Source organism: Danio aesculapii, chromosome 20, assembly GCF_903798145.1.
Source record: "Danio aesculapii chromosome 20, fDanAes4.1, whole genome shotgun sequence".
Lineage (NCBI taxonomy): Eukaryota > Metazoa > Chordata > Actinopteri > Cypriniformes > Danionidae > Danio > Danio aesculapii.
In genome coordinates, this window is record NC_079454.1 from 42363046 (window position 1) to 42375331 (window position 12286).

The 12286-nt window shown below is 38.4% G+C and overlaps 1 protein-coding gene across 2 annotated transcripts in view; it reads left to right on the plus strand.

Moving 5' to 3' along the window:
* fam184ab (family with sequence similarity 184 member Ab) overlaps positions 1-12286 on the plus strand; it is a 264813-nt gene that overhangs the window by 130432 nt on the left and 122095 nt on the right. For both annotated transcript variants that reach the window (XM_056445388.1, XM_056445389.1), the window contains exon 7: positions 11698-11820. In XM_056445388.1, the coding sequence (XP_056301363.1) occupies positions 11698-11820 (123 nt within the window). The remainder of the gene's footprint in view (positions 1-11697; positions 11821-12286) is intronic.

Genomic DNA, 12286 nt, shown 5'->3' on the forward strand with positions numbered 1-12286 from the left:
CTCACAGTATGAAACTATTCATTTAAACGGATGGTTCACCAAAAATTATAAATCTTCGTTCATTAAAAAACCCTGTTGTGTAATTTCAAAGTTTACAGTTTTGTTTTGGAGGTCTCATTTTATTAAAATATTGACTTTAGCATCAGTTCTGTTCTCTTGGACTGGAATGATTCATTCAAAGGGATAGTTCACCCAAATATAAAAATCTCTGTTCATTAAAAAATCCTTGTTATGCTATTTTAAAAGTTTACAGTTTTGTTTCGGAGGTCTCCTAAAATCGATTTATTTCCATTCAAGATACAAAAGTACAGTTTAACTTTCTTAAAATATCAATTGTAATGTCAGCTCTGTTCTCATAGTCTAAAATGGTTAATTTAAAGGGATAGTTCACCCAAAAATGTGCACGATAAATGGAGTTATTAGTTTCAAAAGGAAAGACACAATTCTGAACTGAATTCTGACTGAAAAGAGTCATTAGTAATTCCAGTTTTATTTTTATATGCACACAAATACAATTGTTTAGCTTCTCTGGATTGTTTTTCACAACTGTTGAATTTATGTATAATTGTTTAAGCCAAATAAATTTTAAGTAACTACTGAAATTACCTAAAAATGAAAAGTATATCACTTTTTCAGTGGATAAGTATAACAATTAGTTACTTTGTACAACAACACAAACCAAACCTTTTCCATTCCTTAGCTACAATATTTGAGGGTTTAAAGCAGACATTCTTTGTGGGCAGCCATTGAAGACCAAAGATTGGCATTATGCAATTTTTTTGTAGAAAATAAAACTGGAATTACTAATGATTAATTTCAGTCAGAATTCAGTTCAGAATTGCGTCTTTCCTTTCGAAACAAATAACTCCACTTATAGTGCACTTTGGTCTTTGAAACTTTTCTGAGCTTTTTTCTTCTTTTTTTTTTTTTTTTGCAGTCTGCTGCATTACAAACTACATGAAATGGAATATTTGCAAAAGCATAATAGGGCCACTTTATAAAATTATTCCCAGTCAGGCAAACATTATGACTAAAGTGTCTGTTTTGATTCAGCTAGCTTATAAGTCAGAGTTCATTTTGTCATCCTACCCCAAAATAGACAGCTTTCAGCAGGCCGGCACATTCACATTCAAACAGTTCACAACTACTTAATCTTTTTATAATTACAAATCACACTCCGCAGACTTTAGCTGAACGTAGCAGAGCAGCAGTAGGTTGTTTTACTTTCCTGCCTGCAGTTTTATAGTGTTCCCAATAGTGTGTGTTTATTTTCAGGTCACTAAAGCCAAGGTCTAACAAACATTTTAACTCAAGCTGAGGAGGTCTGTATTACCTGGAGAGATGCATTTAACAGTAGCTGTATTTTCTGACTCAAAATGTATCCAATCCAACGCGATATAGATGAGATTTAATTGGAATTCTAGTGACAGCAAATGATAGTTTTGCTGTATGTTGACAACACAATGATTTTCACGATGAACACAGCGTTATTAAAATAATCCCTCTCACACAGATTAGCTAAAGTGGCTAAGGCTGTGTTTAGGTGACAATGAAATGTTCATTTATTAATTTTCCTTCAGCGTAGTCTCTATTACAGAGGTCACCACAGCGGAATGAACTGCCAACTATTCCAGCATGTCTTTTACGCTGTGAATGCCCTTCCAGTCGCAACCCAGTACTGGAAAACACCCATACACTCTCATTTACACACACTCATATACTCATAGTCTACACATTATTCAATTCACCTATAGCGCATATCTTTGGACTGTGGGGGAAACTGGAGCACCCGGAGGAAACCCACGCCAACACAGGGAGAACTGCAAACTCCACACAGAAATACCAACTGGGCAGGCTGGGACTCGAACCAGCAACCTTCTTGCTGTGAGGCAACAGTGCTAACCACTGAGCCACCGTGCCACTCATGATGTAAACAAAAACTGAAGAAAAAACAAAATTTTCCCCACCTTAACTCGACAACATCTTCGTATATACACATTTCAGCAAAAACGACCCAAAGCGCTCTATTATGTATGCCAGGCCAGTATTTGGCACTGTCACCGTGTTAGTAAACAGTACTTGTAAGAAAGTGACCACATGCCATCTGCGTTTCACTGCTGATGTGTATGTATAATTTGCTGTGTGTGTAAGATGCATCTGTCTCTGCTTATGGCTGTAATGTGAAGTAAATCCATACTTTGCTGGTGAATCATTAGCTAACACTTGAGCAACAACAACACTTTCACATACTTTACCGTTGTTGTGTTTTCACACTGGCCCTTTAATCCAGTGCTTCCCAACATTTTTTGTCTGAGACTCCCTTTTCCCCTGAAAAATATTGTAAGGCCCACATTTAATGATATTATCGCTCATATAAGTTTGCCGTAGGTATGTCAAAAAAAATGTTGTTTTCAAAACAAATGGTATGTTTATTACTATATCTAGATATGTTTATGCACAAATAATAGCCTAATGTAAAATATAAAAGCAAATCATCAGTAGGCCATTTGTAATGGGTACACCTTGCAGTATTGGGGATGAGTAGTCTGTATATGTCTTATTAATTTGGGCGGCCTCATGCATTCGTTAGAAAGAACTTGGCACAGATAATGGACTGTGGCTGGGTCAGGCACTCTTTGCTTTGTGAAAATGGAGTAAAACCATAATGCAGGTAACTATCTTGGTATTTCCTGCACTTCATCTTTTCAGTATTGATAGCACTGTGATCCAAACTGTTTGGAGCTTCCTCACCTGGGTCCAGTATAGCTGCTGAAGGTGAGTCAGTGAGACTGTCTTTACAGATTTGTCCATTTTTTGGTCAGCCATGGGATAAAATAAACTAAGGCAATGTGATTGTTCTCCTAATTGTACACTGCTAAAAATGTGTAAAATATGATGCGAGATTCAGATTGACGTTGTACCCCAACGTTGTGGGACGTCAGTGTCCAATGTCAGACAGATGTTGCATTATGATTTGTTTCCATTGCAACCTATAAACAACAAAATATCAATGACTAATGATGTTACAGCTTGACGTTGTGTGGACGTTACCAATATGGCATCTATTTGATGTTGGATTTTGGTTGCCATACCAGAAGAATAAATGTCAGTATTTGACATCAATATGATGTTGCCAAAACACCCTAAAATCAACAAAATATCAATGTCATTTCACGTCGTTATTGGATGTCAAAATAACATTCTTTAGATGCTGGCGACCTAAACTTAACCACAGCAAGAAGGTTGCTGGTTTGAGCCTCGGCTGGGTCAGTTGGCATTTCTGTGTGGAGTTTGCATATTCTCCCCACGTTTGCATGGATTTCCTCCGGGTGCTCCGGTTTCCCCCACAGTCCAAAGACATGCGGTAAAGGGGAATTGGGTAAGCTTAAATTATCCGTAGTGTATATGTGTGAATGAGAGTGTATGGGTGTTTCCCAGTGATGGGTTACAGTTATCCGCTGCGTAAAACATATGCTGGATAAGTTGGAGGTTCGTTCCGCTGTGGCGACCTCAGATTAATAAAGCCAAAAAGAAAACAAATGAATGAATGACATTGTGTGTCTGGTGAGTAATTATAAATAGAAAGAGCCCAGGCAAATCCTTACTTTCTTTATATTAAGACATTTTTTTATTTGTGTAACTTATTTGTTTTGTGGTTTATTTAAAAATGTACATTTAGTTCAAAAATATTTTTAAATGTACAGCAATATCCTAATAAAGAGACACCTTTTCACTGCATAATTTCGTCAGTTTTTTTTTTTGTAAAAGCAAATTACACAAAAAAGGGCATCATTGTGGCACAGTAGGTAGCACGATCGCCTCACAACAAGAAGGCTGCTGGTTCGAGCTCTGGCTGGGTCAGTTGGCATTTCTGTGTGGAGTTTGCATGTCCTCCCTGTGTTCGCGTGGGTTTTTTCCGGGTGCCCCGGTTTCCCCCACAGTCCAAAGACATGCGCTACAGGTGAACTGAATAAGCTAAATTGGCCCGTAGTAAATGTGTGTGAATGCAAGAGTGTATGGGTGTTACCCAGTACTGGTTACCCAGTATTGTGGCTGGAAAGGCATCCGCTGCGTAAAACATATGCTGGATAAGTTGGCGGTTCATTCCGCTGTGGCGACCACTGATTAATAAAATAGTGAGTTTAATGAATCATTACACCACCTGCACGTATACACTGTAAAAAACAATATGATTAAGATTAAGAAATGGTCGACGCGGTGGCTCAGTGCATAGCACAATCACCTCACAGCAGAAAGGTTGCTGGTTCGAGCCTCGGCTGTGTCAGTTGGCATTTCTGTGTGGAGTTTGCATGTTCACGGGGAGTTCCCCGTGTTAGCGTGGGTTTCCTCCGGGTGCTCCATTTTCCCCTACAAGTCCAAAGAAATGTGGTACAGGCGAATTGGGTAAGATAAATTGGCAGTAGTGTATGAGTGTGAATAAGTGTGTATGGGTGTTTCCTAGTGATGGGTTGCAGATGGAAGGGCATCCATTGTATAAAACATATGCTGGATAAGTTGGCGGTTCATTTTGCTGTGGCAACCCCTGATTAATAAAGGAACTAAGCTGAAAAGAAAATGAATGAATAAGATTAAGAAGTCATGACAACATGCCGTACATTTGATCTTAATTTAATTTAAAACATTCAGTATGTTGTTAAAAAGGACCTATTATGCGCCTTTTTACGTAACGTTTCACAAACTAATTTCGAGAGGAGCATGTGATATGATTGATCGCAGCTGGTCTCTCATCCATAATCATTTGTAAGCAAATCTGATCATTTCAAATTCATTATAAATAGCCCGAGTAACATTACTCCCTCATCTTCCTTTTTTGAACAATCCCCCCATCCACCCCATTCCTCCGTTACCAGGGGAGCTCTCGAAAACTACTTGATCTCGTACCCCCGCACATGCTCAATGACCAGGCGGGAGCCCTGGGCTCAATTATCTCTCAAGTTTCAGCTCAAAATACCCCACAAATAATGTTTTATTTTATTACTCTTTTAGTAGTCCCTTTTTTAACCTAATTGTGCCATTTTGGTGACTGTTGCTTTAAATTCGAATGAGATTGTGCTCTTTTTCAAAAGAGGGCGGGGCTACAAATGCCTGTGTGTCTTTAGATCATGGGCCTTAAACTCGATTAGGGCAGCAACTCTGCATAGTTTTCCTTTAACCCTAATCAAACAAAGCTGATCCAACTAATCAAGGTGTTCAAAACTACTAGAGACTTAAGCTGGTTTTATTTGGAGGTGGTTGGAACTAAAATTTGCAGAGCTCTGGCCCTGCAGGAATTAAGTTTGAGCTCACTGCTTTAGATTGAACATAAAATGCAAATTATGTTTAGTCAAATTTTTGGATGCTAATAACTCAATACTAAAAGCATGAAACTTACATTACTTGTTTTGTTTATGTCCTAAGATAGTTTTTTTAAGTGTCTGTGGCATTAGTAGCTGACTTTACTTTTTTCCTGTGTGTTTTCATCTTCATTATTTTGTGTATATCTTATTTCATATGCAGTTCCTGACTCAAAACATTCCCGTAAGCAAAATTATAGATTTAAAATCATATAGCCTACGTCTGATTGGTCTGGCTCCTCAGCATAAATAGAAATGCTACAGGTAGCTAACAGGTCTCCTCAAGCAAGATGCTAACACTAGCTTTTCGTTATCCTAATAATGCATGTAGTTTTCACAAGCTGTCATATTTACAATCCCCATACTTTTAGAACACAGTGTGCATGCTAATGGATCATATTTTCTCTCTTCCCCTCTTTTCCAAAAAGTCTCTGAGATACACAACGGCAGCCCAAATCCGACCTGCTCCACCATTATCACCTGCTGTCAAACCTGCGCGACCCTTTAGAAAACCTTTGTCCCGGTGGACGTCGCAGCAGCAAACGGTTAATCACATTACAGCGTGGCTGCTTTGAGCTTATCTCGCCACCGCCGCCACCGTAGCGACCCGCCACTCTCAGAAATGGAAATGCGGTCTGAAAAATTGAGGCGCGGATGAATAATCAATGAGAGTGGCCTCTGTTGGAGTGTGTGCCGCTGACTCACAGCCAGTACAGAAAGCAGTGTGACGACTTTGCTGACGTCCTATTTTAGATAGAGCCTAAGGCTTTTCCACTTTCTCTGTCTTTATCTTTCTTTTCCAGAGCGCTTTCGGTTTCTAGTGTGTGTCCAGAGTGGGTTTGGTGACTCACTTCTCTGATGACAGACCTTTATTTTGGAAACCTCCGCTGTAGGCGAGCATGCATTCAATATATTTGATACTTTTCGGGAGCGAGATCACAGTATTTCATTCGACACGGATCACCGTGCGGATGCATTTTTACCCTCTTATCGTCACCGAGACACTCGAGAGGTGCTATCTGCATATCGGTGGGTCTTGAATCAGGGATGGAAGTGAATTATGCACACATGTCGGCTATACTGAGTGCACAGCCCATTTGTTCGTCTCTGCTAACCATCAATTTTTTAAATGATCTTACTTAAGGCTTCTTTCTCCACAAGGCCCACGCACAGGCTTTTTTCACAGCGTGTTCTTTGAGGTGATGTGCATATGAATATGCACTGAAATTAATTGAAGTACTTTCTGACATTATTTGCTTTAGTATTTTATGTTTATTATTTTGTGATAATCTCAACACAGGCTCATTGGAAATGCATGATTTAGCCTAGATTTTTGTGAAATTACAAATACGTTTGATGACTCGAGTTTGATGAAGCACAGTTCCACAAAAGAGATAAAAGCAATGTCAAATCAAGGTAAAACTACATTACCTGACAAAAGATCCCAGTTGTTTGAGCAACAAATAATAATGTTGACTTTTGATTGACTTGATTTTTCTGATGAATCATCTGTTGAACTGCATCCCAATCATCACAAATGCTGCAGAAGACCTATTGGAACCCACATGGACCCAAGATTTTCATAGGAATCACTCAAGTTTGGTGAAGGAAAAATCCTAGTTTGGGGTTACATTCAGTATGGGGGCGTGCGAGAGATCTGCAGAGTGGATGACAACATCAACAGCCTGAGGTGTCAAGACATTGTGTTGCCCATTACATTACAAACCACCGGAGAGGGCAAATTTTTCAGCAGGATAGCGCTCCTTCTCATACTTCAGCCTCCACATCAAAGTTCCTGACATCAAAGAAGGGCAAGGTGCTCCAAGATTGGCCAGCCCAGTCACCAGACATGAACATTATTGAGCATGTCTGGAGTAGGACATGCTCAATAATGAAGGAGGAGACATTGAAGATGAATCCAAAGAATATTGATGAACTCTGGGAGTCCTGAATGAACACTTTCTTTGCCAGTCCAGATGAAGTTATTTGAGTCATTTATAGATGCAGTCGCCCAAGTTCATGCGAGTCATACACAATATTAATTATTTTTCCACTGCACCATGAATATTCTATATACTTTACTATCCTGATTAAAAAATTAAAAATCAAGTCATGATCATATTTTATTTTGGTGAAATAAGCATAATCTAGAGGCCTTTATATAATATATATTCCTTCTAATACCATATGATCAACTAGAAGTCAAGTTATTATTTGTTGTTCCTAAAACTTGGATAGACGACAAGACTTTTGTCAGGTAGTGTATGTAGCCACAGTGCACTTTTCTCTTACGGTTGCCATTGAGAACTTAAGGAAGGGTTTAGGTCAGTGGTTTGCTGTTTCCGTGATCTGTATGACCAGGCCAGCCTTCTCAGGGATGTGTACAATATAGAGGTGTATCTGAAACACAACATAATGTACAAGTCATATATTTTACACTCGCAAAAATGTAGACAGCACTCTCTTGTGGGTGCGTTAATAAAAAGTAAAAATTGTTCTTTCTATTTGTCAAACAATTATGATAATATTATCAACATGTTCACAACATGTAAGCAAAGCTACGGTTGGGATAGTGAAAGGATGAGGACTAAATTGCAGAACTAAAATGGGTATTTATTAATTATAAAAATAAGACAGAAATGCAACAAAAACAACCCAGAGGGGGAAAACATTAACAAACCAATACACAAACAAACAAACAAACTTGACTGGGCAGGGATGGCAAGGATCAGGGCTGAACAAAACAGGACACGACTTGACTGGATTTGACATATGAAAAACTGGCCCATGACAGCAGACAAGAGGGAGCTATAAAGAGAAAGAATTAACAAACAAACAGGTGAACTGAATAAACTAATAATGGGATAACAAGGAGGGTGGGACTAGACAATAGACAGAAGAACACGTGATACTAAAGCTGCGTCCAAAATCGCATACTTCTGTACTATAAAGTACACTAAAAACAGTATGCGAGCCAATGAAAACACTTACTGTGCACTCACACATATGACACACATGCTCCGATCCCAGCGGCAACCAAATCCAACTAGACTGGAGCAATGAAAACGAACACCACAAACAAACAACACACACCAGGACGAGAATGCGCATCCTGAGGAGAGTGTATTATTAATGTCTACACAGAGTTTGATTATTTTCCTATTTAAAGCTTCGCCCTTTCAATGTCTAAGACACGGAAGCCTAAACTTCTGCACGGTTTAGCTCCAACCCTAATTAGACACAGCCAGCTAATCCAGCTCTTACTAGTCATACCAGAGATTTTCTAAACTATATGGAGATGGGAATCTGTGTATTACTTATTTTTGAAAAATAGCATAGCAGCTAACATGGATTTCACAAGGCCAATCATGTAACAGCATTAGTGTCACTAGTCTGCATTAACAGTTGACAGATCTAGCAGACTCAGCATTCTCACTGTTAAGGAAAAGCATTTTTATTGCGGAAAAATATACATTTGATTCATCATGAATGTGTTGTTTATTTCAAAACATGTTGAAGATTAGCAGACAGGCTTTTGATTGATTAAATAACAAGTTATTTCCTCACAAAATCTGTTTATCCCATGTACAGACGGCTCTCCTCCATTGACTTCCATTAAAACAAAACAACCTCTGGTCTTCTTCCTCACATACTGGTGTTAGCATTAGCCATTACACCTTTTTGGCTAATGATTTCCGGCTTGTCATCTATTGCTTTAGTTATACTGCAAGCTTCTAGACATGTGCAAGTTGAAGCTAAACTTTACAAGACACCAGCCCTCCAGGGCCGAGTTTGGAATTTACACTCTCATTCTGGCATTATAATCAAGGAACTTTGCTGTATCATGCACCTACTGTAGCTGTAGTATGGCAGTTAAAAAGAGTAATATCGATAATCCACGTATGGGCAAACTCGGTCCTGGAGGGCGGGTGTCCTGCAGAGTTTTGCTCCAACCCTAATTAAACACACCTGCCATTGATCTTGAAGACATTAAGGCCCTGTTTACACTAATATGTTTTAGTTTTAAAACGCATAAGTTTTGCATCCGTCCACACCACACCGGAGTTTTCGAGCTCCGAAAACGCTGAAAAGGCTGTTTTCATTTTAAAACGCTGCTGCTCCGTCTCAGTGTGGATGGGGGAAAACGGAGACATCTAAAAACAGAGGCGTGGCTGCAGACATTCACCTTTCTGATTGGGGCTTTTTCCTCAATATTAAGTAGCCTACACACAGTTCAGTCCTGCATCCTCTCCTTGTAAGTTCAGACTTCGCAAGTTTGATATGGTAAACAAACTCCCAAGGATACGTCGGGTAAATCTTCAAGGGGAACAGTGTACTTTATAACATCATTTACATCACCCTGGCTACGTGGTTTCACTATCTTATGAATAAAATGAAAACATGATATAAGGAACTGCCTATTTTGATAATAACAACTTATCAGACACTAAAATGTATAAAGCCTATAACATCACTGCCTCCTTTCATTCTCATTGAAAATATGAAACATACCGTCTCTTTCACTGAATGTCAGTTTTAATAATCAATAATGGGCATTATAAAAGTATAACATACAATATAGGAAATAAAGGCAAGCGATGAGTCAAATGTGCAGAATCAGTGTCTGCGATTACATTAATTAATAAATTAACCTAAGTTATCTTTGCGCTCAGCCAAAACACATTACCTGAGAACAAGTAATAGATTCAAAAGATCAAAGTCAGGGAATATGTAGTTAGATATAGACAATTAGATAAATTAAATATAACATTAAAACAATTATAGTGAGATTAGATCCAGATTCTTGATGATCAGTCCGACGTGCACAGCTCTCCTATGGGTAGATGTGCTCAAAGCACACTGCAGTGCATGCCAGAGTGTGTCGGTGGTTACGTGATGTCCGTTATCAGCGGTGTAATATGGACAGATAGTTGTTCAGAATTATAGGTGAAACGCCAGTGTGGACACGGATCGTTTTCATTCTAAAACGCCGTTTTAAAACTAAAATGTATTAGTGTAAACAGGGCCTGATTAGCATGTTTAGGTGTGTTTGATTAGTGTTGGAGAAAAACTCTGCAAAGTCTAGATCGGATACGTGGCCAGCCGGAAGTGTGATGTGCACATCAATTATAGTAGCATTTTTTATGACACTGTGTAACAATAATTAATATTTTTACAGTACTGTGACGGTTGGGGTGGGGTAGGCGTTAAAAAATACAATTTGTTGGGTAATTTAATAGATAACATAAAAAATACTCTGTACAACTACTGTTTTTACTTCACTGTGATGCTTGGGTTTAGGCACATTAATATTAGCGTTAATAAAATTTAATTTAAAGTGTTAATTTATTAGCATTAATAAAATACAATAACTGGGAAATTTTATAAATAATTCTCGTTAACTTCCGGCCGCATCCATATCCGATCTAGCAACAAATAAAAAACTCTGAAGGACCTCCAGGACAGAGTTTGCCCATCTTTAGTCCAATTCAATGATCTATGTTAAGCTAAGCTAAAAGTTTTCCTGCCAATCCCAAAGATTGACTGAATGGTTTAAAAAGTGGTAAAAGGTAACTGTTTAACTCTTAAAGATGTGTAAAATTAACCTGTTTTGAAAAAAAAAGTGGAGTGTTTCTTTAAATTGAGAACAGTTCGGGGTGAATTAATGACCGGTTTCAAATTTTTCGAGTCTATAACCAGAATATTTCAGAGTTGTTAATTCAGTATTACATTGTGAGTGCTATGATAAGACGCATTGTATCCTCTGACAGTGGTGGGCAGAACACAAATCAGAAATTGCATTTCGCTCTGTAAATGTCACAGGATGGCTATGATTACTTGGTGTAATATTATTTTCTGAGAGAGCTTTATAAAGCTGAAGATTTTTATTATGAGTAATAAATAGTTATTAATTTCGTCTCATGCCTTGTTTTTGCATTGCAAATCTTGTCATCTTATTCTTTTCTGCTTCCTGAGGCAGATATTAAGTGGGTTTCCTAAGGCACTTCCCTGACGTGTTTGAAATTAACTTTCCAGACAGTGATGCCTTCAAAATGCCACAGCCTAAAAAAAAGAGTTTTATCTTGATTAAAAGAATCCAATAATGAAACTTCAGTCGTTTATTTACTCTCCCTCATGCGTTTCTTTCCTCATGTGGCTTGAGAGGAGGATGAGTAAAGAACAGAATTTGTAATTTTAATTTTAATTAACTTTTAATTAACTGTAATTTTAAGAAACAGACATGATTCTTTAAAGCAACTGTTGTCTCCAGTTACATGAAGAGTTTCTCATGAGTTTGTAATCTGTCATCATTTCTAATCAGCATGTTCTTCTGGATTTATAGGAGATGGAAGATCAGTTCAGCAAGGAGCGGACCTCTCTAGAAGAACAGAAGAGAATTTTACGAGAGGAACTGGACAGTCTGAGAGAGGAGCTTACAGCCAAACTCAACATGGCCAACAATGAGGTACAATAATGTTTGCACATCCATAAGCCCATCTATTGTTTTGTCATTACATCAATCCATTTGTCAATCTATTGTTCCGTCCATCAATCCAACCACCCATTCATCTATCCATCCTTCCATACATCTATTGTTCTGTCATTCCATCCCTCAATCAGTCCATCTGTCCATCTATTGGTCCATCCATCAATCCATCCATCCATCAATCCATCATCCATCCATCCATCCATCCATCCATCCATCAATCCACCTATTGTTCTGTCATTCCATCCATCAATTCACCCACCCATCCATCCATTCATTTATCCATCAATCAATCCATTCATCCATCCATTGTTCTGTCATTCCATCCGTCAATTCACCCACCCATCCATCCGTTCATTTATCCATCAATCAATCCATTCATCCATCCATTGTTCCATCATTCCTCCATCAATTAATCCCATCTGTCTAACTGTTGTTCCAGCCA